Below are 24,865 nucleotides of genomic sequence, written 5' to 3' on the forward strand. Positions count from 1 at the left end.
AAAATTTGAATTTCTCAGTCCTCACAGAGGATTGGCTGCCTGGGGACCAGGCAGAAATATATAGAAATACTATGATTAAGCATAAATACTACATTTAGTAGAAATACTATGTTTTAGCACAAATCCTATAAAAAGCAGAAATACTATAATTTAGCAGAAATACTATATTAAGCACAAATCCTATAAAAAGCAGAAATAGTATGATTAAGCATAAATACTACATTTAGTAGAAATACTATGTTTTAGCACAAATCCTATAAAAAGCAGAAATACTATAATTTAGCAGAAATACCATATTAAGCACAAATCATATAAAAAGCAGAAATACTATATTAAGCACAAATTCTATAAAAAGCAGAAATACTATATTAAGCACAAATCCTATTAAAAGCAGAAATACTATATTAAGCACAAATCTTATGAAATAGCAGAAACAGTATGATTTAGCACAATAGTAATAAGTTAAACAGAAAAATTGGAAAAGCAAAATGGACAGCTGAAAAAATGCTGAACATGCTGAGGGTCCCTCAAATATACTTGTTAAATGAAAAAATCAGCAAAAAAATGCACAGGGAGAGAGAAGTAAGTTTCTAGGTCAGCCTGGGAGCTGCTGAATTTGAATCCACCAATCAGAGAGCCTGTGTACTTTTTCCCGCCAAAACAGGTGCATCTTTTTACACACGCAGCAGAGAGAGGCACAGGATTATTGCAGCCTATTTCTCATAGTGAGGACTCCCCTCAAACAAATGACCATAATTTCCAAACCGTAGGGGCTAGAGCGGTCATTCTTACACCGTTTTGTTCAGAAGAGATGGGGGAATCTTCCAGTGTTAACAATTTATCATTAAAATGTGAATTTTTAGAGATATACGACATGGATGACTTGTTGACTTAGAAGCCACGAATTCCCCCAATATGCAAATTTGAATGCCTGAGGCCACATATATGATTGGCTGCCTGGGAAGCCGTGCAGGCCCTGATTTGTGGATTTGAATTCCTCAGCCCTCAGATATGATTGGCTGGCTTAGAAGCCATGAAGGCCCCAATATGCAAATTTGAATGCCTCAGGACACATATATGATTGGCTGGGAAACCGTGCAGAACCTGATTTGAAAATTTGAATGTCTAAGTCCTCACAGAGGATTGGCTGCCTGGGGACCTGGCAGAAATATATAGAAATACTATGATTAAGCATAAATACTACATTTAGTAGAAATACTATGTTTTAGCACAAATAGTATAAAAAGCAGAAATACTATAATTTAGCAGAAATACTATGTTTGGCACAAATCCTATAAAAATAATAAATACTATAATTTAGCAGAAATACTATATTAGGCACAAATCTTATGAAAAGCAGAAATAGTATCATTTAGCAGAATAGTAATAACTTACAAAATTACAAATATGGAGGCATATTGAAACACAAATGCACAGAGGGACACACAAACACAGGCTCTAATCCAGTCAACCAGTCTAACTATATTCAATTTAAATCCTACAATGACATGCTGCCAAATAAGGGCAGGGTCCTCTCTCTCCCACTAAACACACACACACACACACACACATACACACACACACACACACACACACACACACACACAGACAGACACAGAGGGAGAGAGCTGCCGAATTTAAATCCACCAATCAGAGTGGCTGTTTACGTTTTCCCGCCAAAACAGGTGCATCTTTTTACACACGCAGGACAGAGAGGCACAGGATTATTGCAGCCTATTTCTCATAGTGAGGACTTTCCTCAAACAAATGACCATAATTTCCAAACCGTAGGGGCTAGAGCGGTCATTCTTACACCGTTTTGTTCAGAAGAGATGGGGGAATCTTCCAGTGTTAACAATTTATCATTAAAATATGAATTATTAAAGATATTAGACTTCTAATGCACCATAACTGAGCAGAGCGAAGCAAAAACTGCCTTGACTTGCCCTCAAACAACGCTTTGTAACTCTAAATCTATTTGGAGTATCGATATCATTCTTTCACCGTAAGAGACAGCAGGCTTTGGTGAACAGTCAGAGAAATTTTCAGGTCTCTGTGGAAATCCAACAAAAAGTTATGACGAGAGAAAAAAGTGGTTCATTTCCACAGTTTGAAATCTGAAGAAATCTGAGCGAAGGACGAATTTCCTACCCTCAAACAAGTCCAACTCATTTCAGAACGGTAATAGGTGAGAAAGAAATTCTTGAATTGTGAGCGTCAGGAGTGTCTGAAGATATACCGGGACAAGCCTCATGTCTTAACTTTGCTTCGTTAAGGAGATATGACGATTCGAATATGCCTCTCATTACAGAAATGCAGCGATGATTTTGAACAAGCTCTCCATTCACTTTATATGGAGAGTTTTCTGACATTGTGTTAGTCTGAGGAGATTTGCAAAAATTCTATAAATCCCACAACAATGATAGTGACATTTTCTGAAAGCCAGCAAAAATACCTACATTTTGATATATAATTTGTGGAAGTTGAGTGAAAATTGAGCAAGTAGCAAACAGTTGTTCGGACATGAAGAGAAGACTGCAAAAGCTTCAGTGTCACACTGGAAGCCAAGAGCATAGCAACCATAACAACGCATGTATTTTGTGAAAAATCACAATTTTGCAACTCAAAACTTTAAGAGGCATAAAAGTAAAACAGTAAAACATTTGAAAAAGCTGAATCATACCTGAATAGCCCAATAATTTGTGAACATTTTAAAATTTGAATGGTTGTTCTAGGTGAAAGTATGAGGAAGTAGTTAAGTTCCAAAAACAAGCAAAATTTAGCAGAATTGCAGAAGTTTCCCATTCATTTCAATGGGACAAATTAAAGGAAAAAAGCTTAATATTTTAAAAAGTATAATAGTTAAAAATAGCAAAAGTCATAGCAGGAATTAGCAAAAATAGCAGAATAGTTTAAAATTTGAACGGTGAAAATCGGCTGAAAATTGTGGAAGTAGTTTAACGGCGAAAAGTGTACGGAAACACCCGGAATAATAATAATAAAGATAAAGAATAAAGAGAAACAGGAACTCAATAGTGTGGATGCTTAAAGCATCCACACAATAATAAAGAGAAACAGGAACTCAATAGTGTGGATGCTTAAAGCATCCACACAATAAGTTAAACAGAAAAATTGGAAAAGCAAAATGGACAGCTGAAAAAATGCTGAACATGCTGAGGGTCCCTCAAATATACTTGTTAAATGAAAAAAATCAGCAAAAAAATGCACAGGGAGAGAGAAGTACGTTTCTAGGTCAGCCTGGGAGCTGCTGAATTTGAATCCACCAATCAGAGAGCCTGTGTACTTTTTCCCGCCAAAACATGTGCCTCTTTTTACACACGCAGCACAGAGAGGCACAGGATTATTGCAGCCTATTTCTCATAGTGACGACTACCCTCAAACAAATGACCATAATTTCCAAACCGTAGGGGCTAGAGCGGTCATTCTTACACCGTTTTGTTCAGAAGAGATGGGGGAATCTTCCAGTGTTAACAATTTATCATTAAAATGTGAATTTTTAGAGATATACGACATGGATGACTTGTTGACTTAGAAGCCACGAATTCCCCCAATATGCAAATTTGAATGCCTGAGGCCACATATATGATTGGCTGCCTGGGAAGCCGTGCAGGCCCTGATTTGTGGATTTGAATTCCTCAGCCCTCAGATATGATTGGCTGGCTTAGAAGCCATGAAGGCCCCAATATGCAAATTTGAATGCCTCAGGACACATATATGATTGGCTGGGAAACCGTGCAGGACCTGATTTGAAAATTTGAATGTCTAAGTCCTCACAGAGGATTGGCTGCCTGGGGACCAGGCAGAAATATATAGAAATACTATGATTAAGCATAAATACTACATTTAGTAGAAATACTATGTTTTAGCACAAATACTATAAAAAGCAGAAATACTATATTAAGCACAAATCCTATAAAAAGCAGAAATAATATATTAAGCACAAATTCTATAAAAAGCAGAAATACTATATTAAGCACAAATTCTATAAAAAGCAGAAATACTATATTAAGCACAAATCCTATAAAAAGCAGAAATGGCATGATTAAGCATAAATACTAAATTTAGCAGAAATACTATATTAAGCACAAATACTATGAAAAGCAGAAATAGTATATTAAGCACAAATCTTATAAAATAGCAGAAATGCTATGATTTAGCACAATAGTAATAAGTTAAACAGAAAAATTGGAAAAGCAAAATGGACAGCTGAAAAAATGCTGAACATGCTGAGGGTCCCTCAAATATACTTGTTAAATGACAAAAATCTGCAAAAAAATTTATTACAGCCACACAATCACAAATATGTACACATGAGGAAACACACATGCACATAGAGACCCACACACAAGATCCAATTCAGCCAACCAGTCTAAATATATTGAATTTAAATCTTAGAATGAGATCATCCCATTAAAAGCCTCTCTCTCTCTCTCTCTCTCTCTCTCTCTCTCTGTCACAGACACACACACACACACACACACACACACACACACACACACACACACACACACACACACACACACACACACAGGGAGAGAGGACTAAGTTTCTAGGTCAGCCTGGGAACTGCTGAATTTGAATCCACCAATCAGAGAGCCTGTGCACTTTTCCCCACCAAAACAGGTGCATCTGTTTACACACGCAGCAGCACAGAGAGACACAGGATTTTTGCAGTCTATTTCTCATAGTGACGACTCCCTCAAACAAATGACCGTAATTTCCTAACCGTAGGGGCTAGAACGGTCATTCTTACACCGTTTTGTTCAGAAGAGGTGGGGGAATCTTCAAGTGTTGACAATTTAATATTAAAATATGAATTTTTAGAGATATATGACATGGATGACTTGTTGACTTAGAAGCCACGAATTCCCCAATATGCAAATTTGAATGCCTGAGACCACATATGTGATTGGCTGGCTGGGAAGCCGTGCAGGCCCTGATTTGTGGATTTGAATTCCTCAGCCCTCAGATATGATTGGCTGGCTTAGAAGCCATGAAGTCCCCAATATGCAAATTTGAATGCCTCAGGACACATATATGATTGGCTGGGAAACCGTGCAGGACCTGATTTGAAAATTTGAATGTCTAAGTCCTCACAGAGGATTGGCTGCCTGGGGACCAGGCAGAAATATATAGAAATACTATGATTAAGCATAAATACTACATTTAGTAGAAATACTATGTTTTAGCACAAATACTATAAAAAGCAGAAATACTATAATTTAGCAGAAATACTATATTAAGCACAAATCATATAAAAAGCAGAAATACTATATTAAGCACAAATCCTATAAAAAGCAGAAATACTATATTAAGCACAAATTCTATAAAAAGCAGAAATACTATATTAAGCACAAATTCTATAAAAAGCAGAAATACTATATTAAGCACAAATCCTATTAAAAGCAGAAATACTATATTAAGCACAAATCTTATAAAATAGCAGAAACAGTATGATTTAGCACAATAGTAATAAGTTAAACAGAAAAATTGGAAAAGCAAAATGGACAGCTGAAAAAATGCTGAACATGCTGAGGGTCCCTCAAATATACTTGTTAAATGAAAAAATCAGCAAAAAAATGCACAGGGAGAGAGAAGTACGTTTCTAGGTCAGCCTGGGAGCTGCTGAATTTGAATCCACCAATCAGAGAGCCTGTGTACTTTTTCCCGCCAAAACAGGTGCCTCTTTTTACACACGCAGCACAGAGAGGCACAGGATTATTGCAGCCTATTTCTCATAGTGAGGACTCCCCTCAAACAAATGACCATAATTTCCTCACCATAGGGGCTAGAGCGGTCATTCTTACACCGTTTTGTTCAGAAGAGATGGGGGAATCTTCAAGTGTTGACAATTTATCATTAAAATATGAATTTTTAGAGATATATGACATGGATGACTTGTTGACTTAGAAGCCACGAATTCCCCAATATGCAAATTTGAATACCTGGAGCCCACATACATGATTGGCTGGCTGGGAAGCTGTGCAGGCCCTGATTTGTGGATTTGAATTCCTCAGCCCTCAGATATGATTGGCTGGCTTAGAAGCCATGAAGGCCCCAATATGCAAATTTGAATGCCTCAGGACACATATATGATTGGCTGGGAAACCGTGCAGGCCCTGATTTGAAAATTTGAATGTCTAAGTCCTCACAGAGGATTGGCTGCCTGGGGACCTGGCAGAAATATATAGAAATACTATGATTAAGCATAAATACTACATTTAGTAGAAATACTATGTTTTAGCAGAAATACTATAAAAAGCAGAAATACTATAATTTAGCAGAAATACTATATTAAGCACAAATCCTATAAAAAGCAGAAATACTATATTAGGTACAAATCCTATAAAAAGCAGAAATACTATATTAGGCACAAATAGTATAAAAAGCAGAAATACTATAATTTAACAGAAATACTATGTTTGGCACAAATCCTATAAAAATAATAAATACTATAATTTAGCAGAAATACTATGTTAGGCACAAATCTTATGAAAAGCAGAAATAGTATCATTTAGCAGAATAGTAATAACTTACAAAATTACAAATATGAAGGCATATTGAAACACAAATGCACAGAGGGACACACAAACACAGGCTCTAATCCAGTCAACCAGTCTAACTATATTCAATTTAAATCCTACAATGACATGCTGCCAAATAAGGGCAGGGTCCTCTCTCTCCCACTAAACACACACACACACACACACACACACACACACACACACACACACACACACACAGACACAGAGGGAGAGAGCTGCCGAATTTAAATCCACCAATCAGAGTGGCTGTTTACGTTTTCCCGCCAAAACAGGTGCATCTTTTTACACACGCAGGACAGAGAGGCACAGGATTATTGCAGCCTATTTCTCATAGTGAGGACTTCCCTCAAACAAATGACCATAATTTCCTAACCGTAGGGGCTAGAGCGGTCATTCTTACACCGTTTTGTTCAGAAGAGATGGGGGAATCTTCCAGTGTTAACAATTTATCATTAAAATATGAATTATTAAAGATATTAGACTTCTAATGCACCATAACTGAGCAGAGCGAAGCAAAAACTGCCTTGACTTGCCCTCAAACAACGCTTTCTAACTCTAAATCTATTTGGAGTATCGATATCATTCTTTCACCGTAAGAGACAGCAGGCTTTGGTGAACAGTCAGAGAAATTTTCAGGTCTCTGTGGAAATCCAACAAAAAGTTATGACGAGAGAAAAAAGTGGTTCATTTCCACAGTTTGAAATCTGAAGAAATCTGAGCGAAGGACAAATTTCCTACCCTCAAACAAGTCCAACTCATTTCAGAACGGTAATAGGTGAGAAAGAAATTCTTGAATTGTGAGCGTCAGGAGTGTCTGAAGATATACCGGGACAAGCCTCATGTCTTAACTTTGCTTCGTTAAGGAGATATGACGATTCGAATATGCCTCTCATTACAGAAATGCAGCGATGATTTTGAACAAGCTCTCCATTCACTTTATATGGAGAGTTTTCTGACATTGTGTTAGTCTGAGGAGATTTGCAAAAATTCTATAAATCCCACAACAATGATAGTGACATTTTCTGAAAGCCAGCAAAAATACCTACGTTTTGATGTATAATTTGTGGAAGTTGAGTGAAAATTGAGCAAGTAGCAAGAAGTTGTTCGGACATGAAGTGAAAATTGCAAAACCTTCAGTGACACACTGGAAGCCAAGAGCATAGCAACCATAACAACGCATGTATTTTGTGAAAAATCACAATTTTGCAACTCAAAACTTTAAGAGGCATAAAAGTAAAACGGTAAAAGATTTGAAAAAGCTGAATCATACATGAATAGCCCAATAATTTGTGAACATTTTAAAGTTTGAATGGTTTTTCTAGGCGAAAGTATGAGGAAGTAGTTAAGTTTCAAAAACAAGCAAAATTTAGCAGAATTGCAGAAGTTTTCCATTCATTTCAATGGGACAAATTAAAGGAAAAAAGCTTAATATTTTAAAAAGTATAATAGCAAAAAATAGCAAAAATCATAGCGCAAATTAGCAGAAATAGCAGAATAGTTTAAAGTTTGAACGGTGAAAATAGCACAAAAATTGTGGAAGTAGTTAAAGGACGAAAAATGAGCAACTTGAAGAATAATAATAACTAGAAAAATTTGCATTTCCTGCGAAAATGCAGTGTGGATGCTTAAAGCTGAAGCTGTATGCAAAAAGTAGCTGAAAAAGCTGAAAAGTTGCAGAAATTGTAAAAACTTTGCAGAAGCAAAAGAAGTTTGCTAAAATGGAATAACTTAGCAGAACTGCAATATCTTAGAGGAAACATAATACTTGGCAGAAATACAATAGCATAGCAGAATTTAGCAGAAATATTGTAACTTACCAGAAACATGATAACTTCTCAAAAATACAAGAATTTAGGAGAAATAGTATAAGATAACAGAAAGAATATATTTAGCCAAAAATACTTAAACATTACAGAAACACTATGACTTAGAAAAATAGTACAACAGAGCAGAAATATTGTGATTTACCAGAGACACTGTGATGAACTATGAATATTGTAATTTTAAATTGAGACTATGTTTTAGCACAAATATTATAATTTGGCAGAAATACTATAATTTAGCAGAAATACTATATTAAGCACAAATCCTATAAAAAGCAGAAATGGCATGATTAAGCACAAATACTACATTTAGTAGAAATACTTTGTTTTAGCACAAATCCCATAAAAAGCAGAAATACTGTACTATGATTTAGTAGAAAAACTATAATTAATCAGAAATACTAAATTTAGCAGAAATACTATATTAAGCACAAATACTATGAAAAGCAGAAATAGTATATTAAGCACAAATCTTATAAAATAGCAGAAATGCTATGATTTAGCACAATAGTAATAAGTTAAACAGAAAAATTGGAAAAGCAAAATGGACAGCTGAAAAAATGCTGAACATGCTGAGGGTCCCTCAAATATACTTGTTAAATGACAAAAATCTGCAAAAAAATTTATTACAGCCACACAATCACAAATATGTACACATGAGGAAACACACATGCACATAGAGACCCACACACAAGATCCAATTCAGTCAACCAGTCTAAATATATTGAATTTAAATCTTAGAATGAGATCATCCCATTAAAAGCCTCTCTCTCTCTCTCTCTCTCTCTCTGTCACAGACACACACACACACACACACACACACACACACACACACACACACACACAGGGAGAGAGGACTAAGTTTCTAGGTCAGCCTGGGAACTGCTGAATTTGAATCCACCAATCAGAGAGCCTGTGCACTTTTCCCCACCAAAACAGGTGCATCTGTTTACACACGCAGCAGCACAGAGAGACACAGGATTTTTGCAGTCTATTTCTCATAGTGACGACTCCCTCAAACAAATGACCGTAATTTCCTAACCGTAGGGGCTAGAACGGTCATTCTTACACCGTTTTGTTCAGAAGAGGTGGGGGAATCTTCAAGTGTTGACAATTTAATATTAAAATATGAATTTTTAGAGATATATGACATGGATGACTTGTTGACTTAGAAGCCACGAATTCCCCAATATGCAAATTTGAATGCCTGAGACCACATATGTGATTGGCTGGCTGGGAAGCCGTGCAGGCCCTGATTTGTGGATTTGAATTCCTCAGCCCTCAGATATGATTGGCTGGCTTAGAAGCCATGAAGTCCCCAATATGCAAATTTGAATGCCTCAGGACACATATATGATTGGCTGGGAAACCGTGCAGGACCTGATTTGAAAATTTGAATGTCTAAGTCCTCACAGAGGATTGGCTGCCTGGGGACCTGGCAGAAATATATAGAAATACTATGATTAAGCATAAATACTACATTTAGTAGAAATACTATGTTTTAGCACAAATCCTATAAAAAGCAGAAATACTATATTAAGCACAAATCCTATAAAAAGCAGAAATACTATATTAAGCACAAATTCTATAAAAAGCAGAAATACTATATTAAGCACAAATCCTATTAAAAGCAGAAATACTATATTAAGCACAAATCTTATAAAATAGCAGAAACAGTATGATTTAGCACAATAGTAATAAGTTAAACAGAAAAATTGGAAAAGCAAAATGGACAGCTGAAAAAATGCTGAACATGCTGAGGGTCCCTCAAATATACTTGTTAAATGAAAAAATCAGCAAAAAAATGCACAGGGAGAGAGAAGTGAGTTTCTAGGTCAGCCTGGGAGCTGCCGAATTTGAATCCACCAATCAGAGAGCCTGTGTACTTTTTCCCGCCAAAACATGTGCCTCTTTTTACACACGCAGCACAGAGAGGCACAGGATTATTGCAGCCTATTTCTCATAGTGAGGACTCCCCTCAAACAAATGACCATAATTTCCTAACCATAGGGGCTAGAGCGGTCATTCTTACACCGTTTTGTTCAGAAGAGATGGGGGAATCTTCAAGTGTTGACAATTTATCATTAAAATATGAATTTTTAGAGATATATGACATGGATGACTTGTTGACTTAGAAGCCACGAATTCCCCAATATGCAAATTTGAATACCTGGAGCCCACATACATGATTGGCTGGCTGGGAAGCTGTGCAGGCCCTGATTTGTGGATTTGAATTCCTCAGCCCTCAGATATGATTGGCTGGCTTAGAAGCCATGAAGGCCCCAATATGCAAATTTGAATGCCTCAGGACACATATATGATTGGCTGGGAAACCGTGCAGGCCCTGATTTGAAAATTTGAATGTCTAAGTCCTCACAGAGGATTGGCTGCCTGGGGACCTGGCAGAAATATATAGAAATACTATGATTAAGCATAAATACTACATTTAGTAGAAATACTATGTTTTAGCAGAAATACTATAAAAAGCAGAAATACTATAATTTAGCAGAAATACTATATTAAGCACAAATCCTATAAAAAGCAGAAATACTATATTAGGTACAAATCCTATAAAAAGCAGAAATACTATATTAGGCACAAATAGTATAAAAAGCAGAAATACTATAATTTAACAGAAATACTATGTTTGGCACAAATCCTATAAAAATAATAAATACTATAATTTAGCAGAAATACTATATTAGGCACAAATCTTATGAAAAGCAGAAATAGTATCATTTAGCAGAATAGTAATAACTTACAAAATTACAAATATGAAGGCATATTGAAACACAAATGCACAGAGGGACACACAAACACAGGCTCTAATCCAGTCAACCAGTCTAACTATATTCAATTTAAATCCTACAATGACATGCTGCCAAATAAGGGCAGGGTCCTCTCTCTCCCACTAAACACACACACACACACACACACACACACACACACACACACACACACACACACACACACACACACACACAGACAGACACAGAGGGAGAGAGCTGCCGAATTTAAATCCACCAATCAGAGTGGCTGTTTACGTTTTCCCGCCAAAACAGGTGCATCTTTTTACACACGCAGGACAGAGAGGCACAGGATTATTGCAGCCTATTTCTCATAGTGAGGACTTCCCTCAAACAAATGACCATAATTTCCTAACCGTAGGGGCTAGAGCGGTCATTCTTACACCGTTTTGTTCAGAAGAGATGGGGGAATCTTCCAGTGTTAACAATTTATCATTAAAATATGAATTATTAAAGATATTAGACTTCTAATGCACCATAACTGAGCAGAGCGAAGCAAAAACTGCCTTGACTTGCCCTCAAACAACGCTTTCTAACTCTAAATCTATTTGGAGTATCGATATCATTCTTTCACCGTAAGAGACAGCAGGCTTTGGTGAACAGTCAGAGAAATTTTCAGGTCTCTGTGGAAATCCAACAAAAAGTTATGACGAGAGAAAAAAGTGGTTCATTTCCACAGTTTGAAATCTGAAGAAATCTGAGCGAAGGACAAATTTCCTACCCTCAAACAAGTCCAACTCATTTCAGAACGGTAATAGGTGAGAAAGAAATTCTTGAATTGTGAGCGTCAGGAGTGTCTGAAGATATACCGGGACAAGCCTCATGTCTTAACTTTGCTTCGTTAAGGAGATATGACGATTCGAATATGCCTCTCATTACAGAAATGCAGCGATGATTTTGAACAAGCTCTCCATTGACTTTATATGGAGAGTTTTGTGACCTTGTGTTGGTCTGAGGAGATTTGCCAAAATTCTATAAATCCCACAACAATGATAGTGACATTTTCTGAAAGCCAGCAAAAATACCTACGTTTTGATGTATAATTTGTGGAAGTTGAGTGAAAATTGAGCAAGTAGCAAGAAGTTGTTCGGACATGAAGTGAAAATTGCAAAACCTTCAGTGACACACTGGAAGCCAAGAGCATAGCAACCATAACAACGCATGTATTTTGTGAAAAATCACAATTTTGCAACTGAAAACTTTAAGAGGCATAAAAGTAAAACGGTAAAAGATTTGAAAAAGCTGAATCATACATGAATAGCCCAATAATTTGTGAACATTTTAAAGTTTGAATGGTTTTTCTAGGCGAAAGTATGAGGAAGTAGTTAAGTTTCAAAAACAAGCAAAATTTAGCAGAATTTTGGAAGTTTTCCATTCATTTCAATGGGACAAATTAAAGGAAAAAAGCTTAATATTTTAAAAAGTATAATAGCAAAAAATAGCAAAAATCATAGCGCAAATTAGCAGAAATAGCAGAATAGTTTAAAATTTGAACGGTGAAAATAGCACAAAAATTGTGGAAGTAGTTAAAGGACGAAAAACGAGCAACTTGAAGAATAATAATAATAATAATAAAGAATAAAGAGAAACAGGAACTCAATAGTGTGGATGCTTAATGCATCCACACAATAAAGAATAAAGAGAAACAGGAACTCAATAGTGTGGATGCTTAATGCATCCACACAATAATAAAGAATAAAGAGAAACAGGAACTCAATAGTGTGGATGCTTAAGCATCCACACAATAAAGAATAAAGAGAAACAGGAACTCAATAGTGTGGATGCTTAAAGCATCCACACAACTAGAAAAATTTGCATTTCCTGCGAAAATGCAGTGTGGATGCTTAAAGCTGAAGCTGTATGCAAAAAGTAGCTGAAAAAGCTGAAAAGTTGCAGAAATTGTAAAAACTTTGCAGAAGCAAAAGAACTTTGCTAAAATGGAATAACTTAGCAGAACTGCAATATCTTAGAGGAAACATAATACTTGGCAGAAATACAATAGCATAGCAGAATTTAGCAGAAATATTGTAACTTACCAGAAACATGATAACTTCTCAAAAATACAAGAATTTAGGAGAAATAGTATAAGATAACAGAAAGAATATATTTAGCCAAAAATACTTAAACATTACAGAAACACTATGATTTAGAAAAATAGTACAACAGAGCAGAAATATTGTGATTTACCAGAGACACTGTGATGAACTATGAATCTTGTAATTTTAAATTGAGACTATGTTTTAGCACAAATATTATAATTTGGCAGAAATACTATAATTTAGCAGAAATACTATATTAAGCACAAATCCTATAAAAAGCAGAAATGGCATGATTAAGCACAAATACTACATTTAGTAGAAATACTTTGTTTTAGCACAAATCCCATAAAAAGCAGAAATACTGTACTATGATTTAGTAGAAAAACTATAATTAATCAGAAATACTAAATTTAGCAGAAATACTATATTAAGCACAAATACTATGAAAAGCAGAAATAGTATATTAAGCACAAATCTTATAAAATAGCAGAAATGCTATGATTTAGCACAATAGTAATAAGTTAAACAGAAAAATTGGAAAAGCAAAATGGACAGCTGAAAAAATGCTGAACATGCTGAGGGTCCCTCAAATATACTTGTTAAATGACAAAAATCTGCAAAAAAATTTATTACAGCCACACAATCACAAATATGTACACATGAGGAAACACACATGCACATAGAGACCCACACACAAGATCCAATTCAGTCAACCAGTCTAAATATATTGAATTTAAATCTTAGAATGAGATCATCCCATTAAAAGCCTCTCTCTCTCTCTCTCTCTCTCTCTCTCTCTCTCTCTCTGTCACAGACACACACACACACACACACACACACACACACACACACACACACACACACACACACACACACACACACACACACACACACACACAGGGAGAGAGGACTAAGTTTCTAGGTCAGCCTGGGAACTGCTGAATTTGAATCCACCAATCAGAGAGCCTGTGCACTTTTCCCCACCAAAACAGGTGCATCTGTTTACACACGCAGCAGCACAGAGAGACACAGGATTTTTGCAGTCTATTTCTCATAGTGACGACTCCCCTCAAACAAATGACCATAATTTCCTAACCGTAGGGGCTAGAACGGTCATTCTTACACCGTTTTGTTCAGAAGAGATGGGGGAATCTTCAAGTGTTGACAATTTAATATTAAAATATGAATTTTTAGAGATATATGACATGGATGACTTGTTGACTTAGAAGCCACGAATTCCCCAATATGCAAATTTGAATGCCTGAGACCACATATGTGATTGGCTGGCTGGGAAGCCGTGCAGGCCCTGATTTGTGGATTTGAATTCCTCAGCCCTCAGATATGATTGGCTGGCTTAGAAGCCACGAAGGCCCCAATATGCAAATTTGAATGCCTCAGGACACTTATTTGATTGGCTGGGAAACTGTGCAGGCCCTGATTTGAAAATTTGAATGTCTCAGTCCTCACAGAGGATTGGCTGCCTGGGGACCTGGCAGAAATATATAGAAATACTATTATTAAGCATAAATACTACATTTAGTAGAAATACTATGTTTTAGCACAAATACTATAAAAAGAAGAAAAACTATAATTTAGCAGAAATACTATATTAAGCACAAATCCTATAAAAAGCAGAAATACTATAATTTAGAACAAATAGTATAAAAAGCAGAAATACTATAAATTAGCAGAAATACTATGTTAGGCACAAATCCTATAAAAAGCAGAAATACTATAATTTAGCAGAAATACTATGTTAGGCACAAATCCTATAAAAAGCAGAAATACTATAATTTAGCAGAAATACTATATTAGGCATAAATCCTATGAAAAGCAGAAATACTGTATTTAGCACAAGTACCGAAAAGTACCAGAAATACTATGATTTAGCAGAAATACTGCATTTAGCACAAGTACCGAAAAGTACCAGAAATACTATGATTTAGCAGAATAGTAATAACTTATTGAAACACAAATGCACAGAGGGACACACAAACACAGGCTCTAATCCAGTCAACCAGTCTAACTATGTTCAATTTAAATCCTACAATGACATGCTGTCAAATAAGGGCAGGGTCCTCTCTCTCCCACTAAACACACACACACACACACACACACACACACACACACACACACACAGGGAGAGAGGACTAAGTTTCTAGGTCAGCCTGGGAGCTGCTGAATTTGAATCCACCAATCAGAGAGGCTGTTTACGTTTTCCCGCCAAAACAGGAGCATTTTTTTACACACGCAGCACAGAGACATAGACCTGCTTCTTTCAGTTTATTTCACATAGTGAGGATTCCCCTCAAACAAATGACCATAATTTCCTAACCATAGGGGCTAGAACGGTCATTCTTACACCGTTTTGTTCAGAAGAGATGGGGGAATCTTCAAGTGTTGACAATTTATCATTAAAATATGAATTTTTAGAGATATATGACATGGATGACTTGTTGACTTAGAAGCCACGAATTCCCCAATATGCAAATTTGAATACCTGGAGCCCACATACATGATTGGCTGGCTGGGAAGCTGTGCAGGCCCTGATTTGTGGATTTGAATTCCTCAGCCCTCAGATATGATTGGCTGGCTTAGAAGCCATGAAGGCCCCAATATGCAAATTTGAATGCCTCAGGACACATATATGATTGGCTGGGAAGCCGTGCAGGCCCTGATTTGAAAATTTGAATTTCTCAGTCCTCACAGAGGATTGGCTGCCTGGGGACCTGGCAGAAATATATAGAAATACTATGATTAAGCATAAATACTACATTTAGTAGAAATACTATGTTTTAGCACAAATACTATAAAAAGCAGAAATACTATAATTTAGCAGAAATACTATATTAAGCACAAATCCTATAAAAAGCAGAAATAGGATGATTAAGCATAAACACTGCATTTAGTAGAAATACTATGTTTGAGCAAAAATCCTATAAAAAGCAGAAATACTATATTAGGCACAAATCCCATAAAAAGCAGAAATAGTATGATTAAGCATAAATACTACATTTAGTAGAAATACTATGTTTTAGCACAAATAGTATAAAAAGCAGAAATATTGTAATTTAGCAGAAATACTATATTAGGCACAAATCTTATAAAATAGCAGAAATAGTATTATTTAGCACAATAGTAATAAGTTAAACAGAAAAATTGGAAAAGCAAAATGGACAGCTGAAAAAAATGCTGAACATGCTGAGGGTCCCTCAAATATACTTGTTAAATGACAAAAATCAGCAAAAAAATGCACAGGGAGAGAGAAGTAAGTTTCTAGGTCAGCCTGGGAGCTGCTGAATTTGAATCCACCAATCAGAGAGCCTGTGTACTTTTTCCCGCCAAAACATGTGCCTCTTTTTACACACGCAGCACAGAGAGACACAGGATTATTGCAGCCTATTTCTCATAGTGAGGACTCCCCTCAAACAAATGACCATAATTTCCAAACCGTAGGGGCTAGAGCGGTCATTCTTACACCGTTTTGTTCAGAAGAGATGGGGGAATCTTCCAGTGTTTACAATTTATCATTAAAATATGAATTATTAAAGATATTTGACTTCTAATGCACCATAACTGAGTAGAGCGAAGCAAAAACTGCCTTGACTTGCCCTCAAACAACGCTTTGTGACTTGAAATCTATTTGGAGTATCGATATCATTCTTTCACCGTAAGAGACAGCAGGCTTTGGTGAACAATCATGGAAATTTTCAGGTCTCTGTGGAAATCCAACAAAAAGTTATGACGAGAGAAAAAAGTGGTTCATTTCCACAGTTTGAAATCTGAAGAAATCTGAGCGAAGGACGAATTTCCTACCCTCAAACAAGTCCAACTCATTTCAGAACGGTAATAGGTGAGAAAGAAATTCTTGAATTGTGAGCGTCAGGGGTGTCTGAAGATATTCGGGGACAAGCCTCATGTCTTAACTTTGCTTCGTTAAGGAGATATGACGATTCGAATATGCCTCTCATTACAGAAATCCAGCAGTGATTTTGAACAAGCTCTCCATTGACTTTATATGGAGAGTTTTCTGACATTGTGTTGGTCTGAGGAGATTTGCGAAAATTCTATAAATCCCACAACAATGATAGTGACATTTCCTGAAAGCCAGCAAAAATACCTACGTTTTGATGTATAATTTGTGGAAGTTGAGTAAAAATTGAGCAAGTAGCAAACAGTTGTTCGGACATGAAGAGAAGACTGCAAAACCTTCAGTGACACACTGGAAGCCAAGAGCATAGCAACCATAACAACACATGTATTTTGTGAAAAATCACAATTTTGCAACTCAAAACTTTAAGAGGCATAAAAGTAAAACAGTAGAAGATTTGAAAAAGCTGAATCATACCTGAATAGCCCAATAATTTGTGAACATTTTAAAATTTGAATGGTTGTTCTAGGTGAAAATATGAGGAAGTAGTTAAATTTCAAAAACAAGCAAATTTTAGCAGAATTGCAGAAGTTTTCCATTCATTTCAATGGGACAAATTAAAGGAAAAAAGCTTAATATTTTAAAAAGTATAATAGCAAAAAATACCAAAAGTCATAGCGCACATTAGCAGAAATAGCAGAATAGTTTAAAATTTGAACGGTGAAAATCGGCTGAAAATTGTGGAAGTAGTTAAGTGCCAAAAAGTGTACGGAAGCAACTAGAATAATAAAGAATAAAGAGAAACAGGAACTCAATAGTGTGGATGCTTAAAGCATCCACACAATAAAGAATAAAGAGAAACAGGAACTCAATAGTGTGGATGCTTAAAGCATCCACACAATGAGTACATCAGAGAGACAGCTCAGGTTGAGCAGTTTGGAGAGAGGGAAGGTTGGAATGGTTGGACATGTGAAGAGGAGGAATAGTGGATATATTGGATAAATGACTTTGAAGATGGAGCTGCCAGGAAGACCACAGAGGTAGATCACTGGAGAGGTTTAATATTGTCACGTAAGAGGTCTGAGTATAGAAGATGATGGTAGGAATAGGGTGAGATGGAGATAGCTAAAGGGAGCAGCCTCAGGCTCCTTCCCAACCAGAAAAGTGATGCTCCATGTTCCTAAAGGCAACTTTGTCAGCCTACGACTCTGAATCTGAATGAAAAAAGCATCTTCAGTAATTTTATAAAACCGATCAGCTTAAGTTTGTGTAAGCGTGGCAGTGAACCTGTGCCTGGAGATATTAGCCAGCTGTACAGAAAGCCTTCTGCCAGAGAATAGTAGAGAACCATGGCCCTCTGACTGTTGACTGTTTCCAGGATGTGTTCTATGGTGACCGGGATGTAAGGGTCAGTGCTCGCTGCTTGCTGACTTCCTTTCTGGCGTTCCACTAGGAGATCAGCAAAGGCACGTGTGCGCCCTCGCTCAGCTATAGCTAGTGCCTCATCGTGCCGGCCTGAAAGAATAGGAACATGTGGAGCTGTGAGTTAAAAAGGAGCAGATCTGAAAGAGCAGACTCTTTATTCTGGTAGCATTGATAAAGAAATACAACTATCAGACATTAGGTGATAATTTGTGCCTTATTAACAGAGACCAATGTATAAGATGCAAAAATGAGAACAGCTAACATACAAAGTGATGTACAGTAATTTATGCCACAAAGAAACAACACAACAGGTCAAGAGGCCAGTTCTGTCACCTAAGCTGACGAGGACTCTCTGGAGAGCCTGGTACGAACTGGTTTGCAGATCAAACAGGGAGAGCTTGTAATCCATACTGTGCTGCATCTCATGACGAATTGCCTCAAATAGCATAGATGCTTTGTATAACTGGAACAAATATCAAATAAACATACATTGCAATGAGTACCAATCCACAAATATACAAACCATCCATTGTTCCAGTGTTCAACTGGATTTAGACTGTGAAGACATTTTTATACTCTTCACACCTTTTAATGTGTCTCCATGGTTTGTTGTAAATCACCTGCATTTGTTATTCGTTAACAACTTTTGTATTTATTTTTTGTGTATTGTGTGATCTAAATGGCCAGGCTTTATTTCAAACCTGTTTGAGCATATAGGTACAGTGCTGGCCACTGGGTGGCAGTATATACGCACAGCAAGAGTTGGGAGTGTTTTGGCTCACTTTTCACCATGAAACGGAGAAGCAAAGTTATTATAATTGTGCATTTTCTAATAGCTAAAAAAATATTTTCAGTTTTTGCTTTCATTTTATTTACAGCATAGTTCTTTAAAACAGTTTTAAATGAAGATTATGTTATGATATGTTTAATGTTTGTCATTATGTTAGTTTTAATACATTCAGAACCTTACAATAACAATACAGCAAGAAAAACAAATGACACACAGTCACAGATTGTATTCATAGGTAGTCCTATATTCAAAACATCACACAGATATATTCCATTTTGATAGAATTCATTTAGTTATGTTATATTTATCAATTTTTAATAATAAATTTTTTAACCTGTTACTGTTACAGACAGTAACTCTCTTCTCTTTTCCTTGTTGCTTAACTTGCAGTTCTAGTTATAGAAAGAAACTAAGAAATAAACATTAAATTGTTTAAAAAATTGTCTTTAGTGTTAAATGACAAAATCTGATTTGGCACCATTACCATGAAGAACTGAAGGCGGTGTTAGTTTTAAATTATATTAACTGTCATGGTTCCTGGTTGCTGGCCCAAGGTTTTTGCGTTTTCAGAATGTTTTGCGGTTTTCTTGTTTGGATTATCTTTCTATTATAGTTCAGTTCTCTTTCTCTTGGTCTTTAGGTTTATTTTGGGTTAAGATAAGACTTCTGTTTGAGTTCCATAAGCTTCTGTTTATGCTCTACTTTCCTAGTGCCTCTGAGTTTTATTTATTTTCCTAGTTAATGGTTTCTTGTTTAATTATGTTAATTCCCTTTCGTGTCCTAGTTTCATCTCTGTGTCTTGTTCTCAGTGTCTCCTGGAAGTCATTCTTCTCTCCCTCTTTAACGCTCTGTCTCTACAGTCGTGTCCCTGACAAAACCCTGACAGTTCTGTCAAGTTCATATATTTTAGTCTGGGTCTCAGTGTTTGTTACTTCCTGTTTCATTTAATAGTCCGTTATCCCATGTGCATAATGTTTAGTTTTGCCTCCCCCTCCTCATTAGTCAGATTCAGTTCAGCTGCGTTCCCATGTGTCTCCATTTCCCCTAATCAACAGCCTGTGTATTAATTGTATGTCTCCCCTTGTCTTTAGTAATGTTCTCCCTCAAGCTGTGTGCTCTGTGCGGTCCATGGTCTGGGTTGTCTGAGTGATGAAATAACCAAATTATAATCAAAAATGTCACTCACATATTCCATTTTGATAGAATGCATTTAGTTAGGTAGCATTCCCTTACTTCTAGCTGAGTATTTATACAAAGGGTCATTTATTTACTTCTTTAACCCATTACTGTGTGTACTCAGACTGTAACTCCCTCGCCCATTTTCCCTCTCTCCCTCAGATTTGTGTTATGTATTTTAAATTTCTTAAGTTCAGCAATAAAGCAGCCTTTTGAGTTTATGTCTTATCTTCAGAATCCCGTGTTTGTGTCCAAAACCTGCCTGCCGTACAGCAAACCTGACACTGACAGTCATTTAATATCTTTTAAAAGTTTATATAATAAAAACTATGCAAATTCAACAATAATACCAGGTATTAATAAGACATAGTAATGCAGTAGAGAAAATTATTATCTGTCATAGATCAAAACAGTCTTAAGCAGTATTCCACACTTCTACACTGGATTTCTCACTTATGCAAACAAAGCTGGGAAACAAAGAATAATGAGGAAAAACCAAAGCTCTCTGTTAGCCTGTTAATTACTGTTAGGCATTAGTAAAACTTTTCTTTGAAGTGGCTCTAACGCTGGACTCTAACACTTGGTGAATAAACTCTCATATGATGTGAGAATGTAACTCAACTGTTTGTCTGAGGGAAAGCATGACTTTAAAAACACTCGTGGCTAACATTAGCTGGCATAATTTGGAGGCATAATGGCATAATGTGGAAGATATAATTGCACATTATTCTATGTATATTTATGAGTATGATATCCCTTTTTCTATTAAATAATCTAATAAAATCACCGGCTGTATCTTTAATTATTTATAGAACAAAAAGAGGGGTACACCCATTCACACTCACATTCACATATATGGCCAATTTAGAGTCACCAATCAATTTAATACATATGTCTTTGGGTTGTGGAAGGAAGCAAGTTCACCCAGAGAGAACCCACACGGGCACAAGGAAAACATGCAAACTCCACACAGAAAGGCACCAGCTACCTAGCAGGTTCAAACCAGTAACTTCATGCTGTGAGACAAGTAAGTTAATTTGTAAAATATGGTTCCTATTGCTCCCATATTGGTTTGAGTCTATAAAGACAGTATAGAAGGGTTTGCTTTATGGTTCATAAATTGTAATTGACAATTTGCTTTTTCAGTTGGATCTGCCCTGTGCTCATGGTGCCTATTTTCAGATGGCAAGGTAGAAAATGGTTCCTTGAGGTTTCACAAGATTTAACAATGTTTCTCTTAAATCTTAAATGCACACACACAAATTGCATCTTTGCAGTTGAGAACACATGCATAAATGCATACACATACACACCTGGTGCTGTGATTCCTCCAGGTTTCCACTGGCCCAAAGAGACAGGCCCAGGCGATGGCGTATCTTTGCTTCATCTTCTCTCCGACCTAACTGCTCTGCCAGACGCAGACCTAGGGAAACAGACAGCAGAAGAGATCAGACGCTAGTTCCAAGAGGCTGATACGAAAATCATCTCTTCCAAAGTCCTGGCACTTTGACGCTTGTGACAACTGTTGCTGTACTGAAGTGAATTCTTACTGACTCAGCCAGCAGCACTCACATTTGCCATTCCTTTTCTCCCACTGTTTCTTTTGTCTTTCTTAACCCTTGTTTTTTTATGCAGCTGATTCAAATTCAATTCAAAAGTCTTGAAACCTTCTCCTTCATCTCAGATATGTTTCATCTACTCCTGCTGCGAAGGCGCAGGCAGTCATAGCAAGTTGTATTTAGTTCTCATTAGGCTCTCAGATTGTGCAGAAGCTCATCAAATATCAAGTTTTCTTCACGCTTCTCTGCCTGTTTGTCTCTGTCTGGGCCAGTGATGGTCTGTGTGAGTATTGGTTGGGAAAGTTAATTGGAGACACACAAGTGATTTTTTTTTTTTACTCTGTCCTAACCTCAACTCTGAGCTGAAATTCTTTTTGCTTGTCGAGCTAATGATCAATTAAAATCCAGAGGATCTGTGAGCCAAGTGACAAAGCATGACTCTGTCTTAGAGGCTCGATGAAGCCTGGATGAGTTCATAAATTAACCCAGTCACTCATTTTAAGATCCATTACAATTAGACTGTATTTTAATTTTATCAGCCTTTTAATGTGCGCATGTCTTTTTAATAGGAAAGAGATCAAAATGGGATTATTTTCAACAAGGTTGATGAGACACAAATATGTGTTCCAAAGAGAAGTCTAGTTAGAGATGTAGTTAAATCAAACAGGATTATCGACAACAACCTGCCTGAAGGAAACCACACTCCAGGGTACACAGCTGAGCACTGATCCTGTATTAGCCTGTGTCAGACTCATAAATACCTTTCATGCTTCTTGAGGATTTCAAAAACACCTCGCAATGTTCTCAGTCTTAAACAACTCCGACTTTAAAGAAGATACTCACACGTAGATCAAAGTATGTGCTAGGAGCCAGAGCCTCCCTACATGGTCTCTGTACGACTGCAGGGGGAAAATGGTGACTAAGTTTTTGCTCGCTTTTCATCACAAGTTTGTGGATACATGTCAAAAATGTATAGTGCTTTTGAACACAGTGGAAAAGTTTAGATCAAAAATTCCTATCCTGCTGCTTTTGATTCAGATGTTGGTATCAAACAGTATGCTATATAACTGTTTCTTGTTGTTCTCAAAGCTTTGAAATTTAGTCTAGTGAACAGTGTCTCTGCACAAAAATTTCTCAATTGTTTTCTGTTCCTGGACACAAATGTAGAATGCTGGCATTATTTGGACTTTTGAGTTATGTTTTCACTTGCTGCTGGTTAGGTTAGGAAGCAAAACTACATATTTTTTTTGCTTGGTGGTAGACAGACTTGGTTAGGTTTAAGTAAGATTACGTGGATTAGCATTAGAGAAAAGAAAATTAATTGGTCAGGTTTAAACAATAGTCACACTTAGTTAAGGCCAGATAATAAAACTCCTGGCTTGGGCCTTTTTGTGTCCCGTTTATCAAACTATTAATAAGCACTTCAGCACTCACAATCATGTATTTATAATGTACTTAATATAAGATGGCAGTAAGAAAAAATTTCTATCTTTCTTTCCTCGCAGTTTCTGGTTGTAACCCACAAAAAAGACAGACCTAGTCCCTAATGAACACAGACAGCAACAATCATTAATACCCACACATTAACAAAAGTAAGTACTTGTTCATAAACATACCTCATTCAAGCATAAAAACGAGATTAACCAGTGTTGTGTCTACATATATGAGAAAAAAAAAGCCGTTGCTGCAAAACACACACAGTTAGTTCCAGTTTCATTAGTTGAATATATGAAAAAGTAAAATATAGCACAGTTTGACAGACATAAAATATTAATTTTGCATCAACAAGGTGATTCCCAAAGAGCTAATAGCCAAAAACCTGGTATGTTTTAGCATGGTGTCCAGTGTGTGTTAAAAACTTTTGAGAAAACTGGACCTCGATGAACTATTGCTTTCGTAGGTCCTTCATTCCGGCAGCTGACTGTACAATGCTCACACAAGATAAATACCTGCTAAAATATATATGTGTATATTATCACTCTAACTGCAGTTTAATAGATAAAATAAAAAAATCTCTGTGACATCTCTTCTAGTGTATTTTACTGTATATGGCAACCAGTTGTACATGGTACAAATCACTCTTGTATAGTATCTTGGCTTTAAAAAAAATATTATTCTCATTGATTTTTCTGTTCCACTTTTTTCATCTATTCTTCCCGACCCTTTGCTTAACACACCAAGGGAGTTTCCCAAGTCTGGGATATAGGAAGTCTATCTTTGGTAGGATGCTAACTATCTAACTAGTTACCTAACTAGTTAGATAGTTAGCTAACTAACACCACCTGGGTCTGGGTGCAGTTCCCCCCTCCAGGGGCAAGGGTACCTAGACCCGGTTCGTAGAGTACGCTTGGGGAGTGTGATTGTGTGTACAGTGTCTGTCTATGTCTGTCTCCACGTTGGTTGAGTGTGGAGTAAGTGCATATGAGAGCATGAGGGTGGGAATGGATGTTTGTATCTGTGTGTGCCTGTATGTCTGTGTCTATATGTCAGGTTGGGTATCAGACGCCACCTCTCTGGGGACATCTCAGGCCCTCCAAGGTTTGGAGGCCTTTCTCCCCCCACCACTTCCCCTGCCAGTGGCGGACTCCCTCAGGTGTCGGTGCGTTGGTGGTTCTTTGTGTCTGGGGATGGGCGTCCGGGTACACACCGGCTCACTCCTTGGCGGCCGCTTATCGGGGCCTGGAGCCTGGGGCTCGCTCGGGCCACTTCAGAGGTGGGGTGCCCCCGGCCTCTCGGCCTGGGGCTCGGTCATTCAGGCACAGCTGGCTGCCGGCGGAGCTCACGGGCGCGTCACTGCAACTCCCCCTGG

At 37.0% G+C, this 24,865-nt stretch overlaps 1 protein-coding gene across 2 annotated transcripts in view; it reads right to left on the bottom strand.

The window, feature by feature from the left end:
- The window catches only part of ttc28 (tetratricopeptide repeat domain 28), a 278,633-nt gene that overhangs the window by 99,840 nt on the left and 153,928 nt on the right, over positions 1–24,865 (bottom strand). For both annotated transcript variants that reach the window (XM_080304107.1, XM_080304106.1), the window contains exons 18-20: positions 21,811–21,920; positions 18,865–18,994; positions 18,394–18,621 (exon numbers count right to left, since the gene is read on the bottom strand). In XM_080304107.1, coding sequence (XP_080160233.1) covers positions 18,394–18,621; positions 18,865–18,994; positions 21,811–21,920 — 468 coding nt within the window. The remainder of the gene's footprint in view (positions 1–18,393; positions 18,622–18,864; positions 18,995–21,810; positions 21,921–24,865) is intronic.

The sequence above is a fragment of the Astatotilapia calliptera genome, chromosome 7 (genome assembly GCF_964374335.1).
Source record: "Astatotilapia calliptera chromosome 7, fAstCal68.1, whole genome shotgun sequence".
Classification (NCBI taxonomy): domain Eukaryota; kingdom Metazoa; phylum Chordata; class Actinopteri; order Cichliformes; family Cichlidae; genus Astatotilapia; species Astatotilapia calliptera.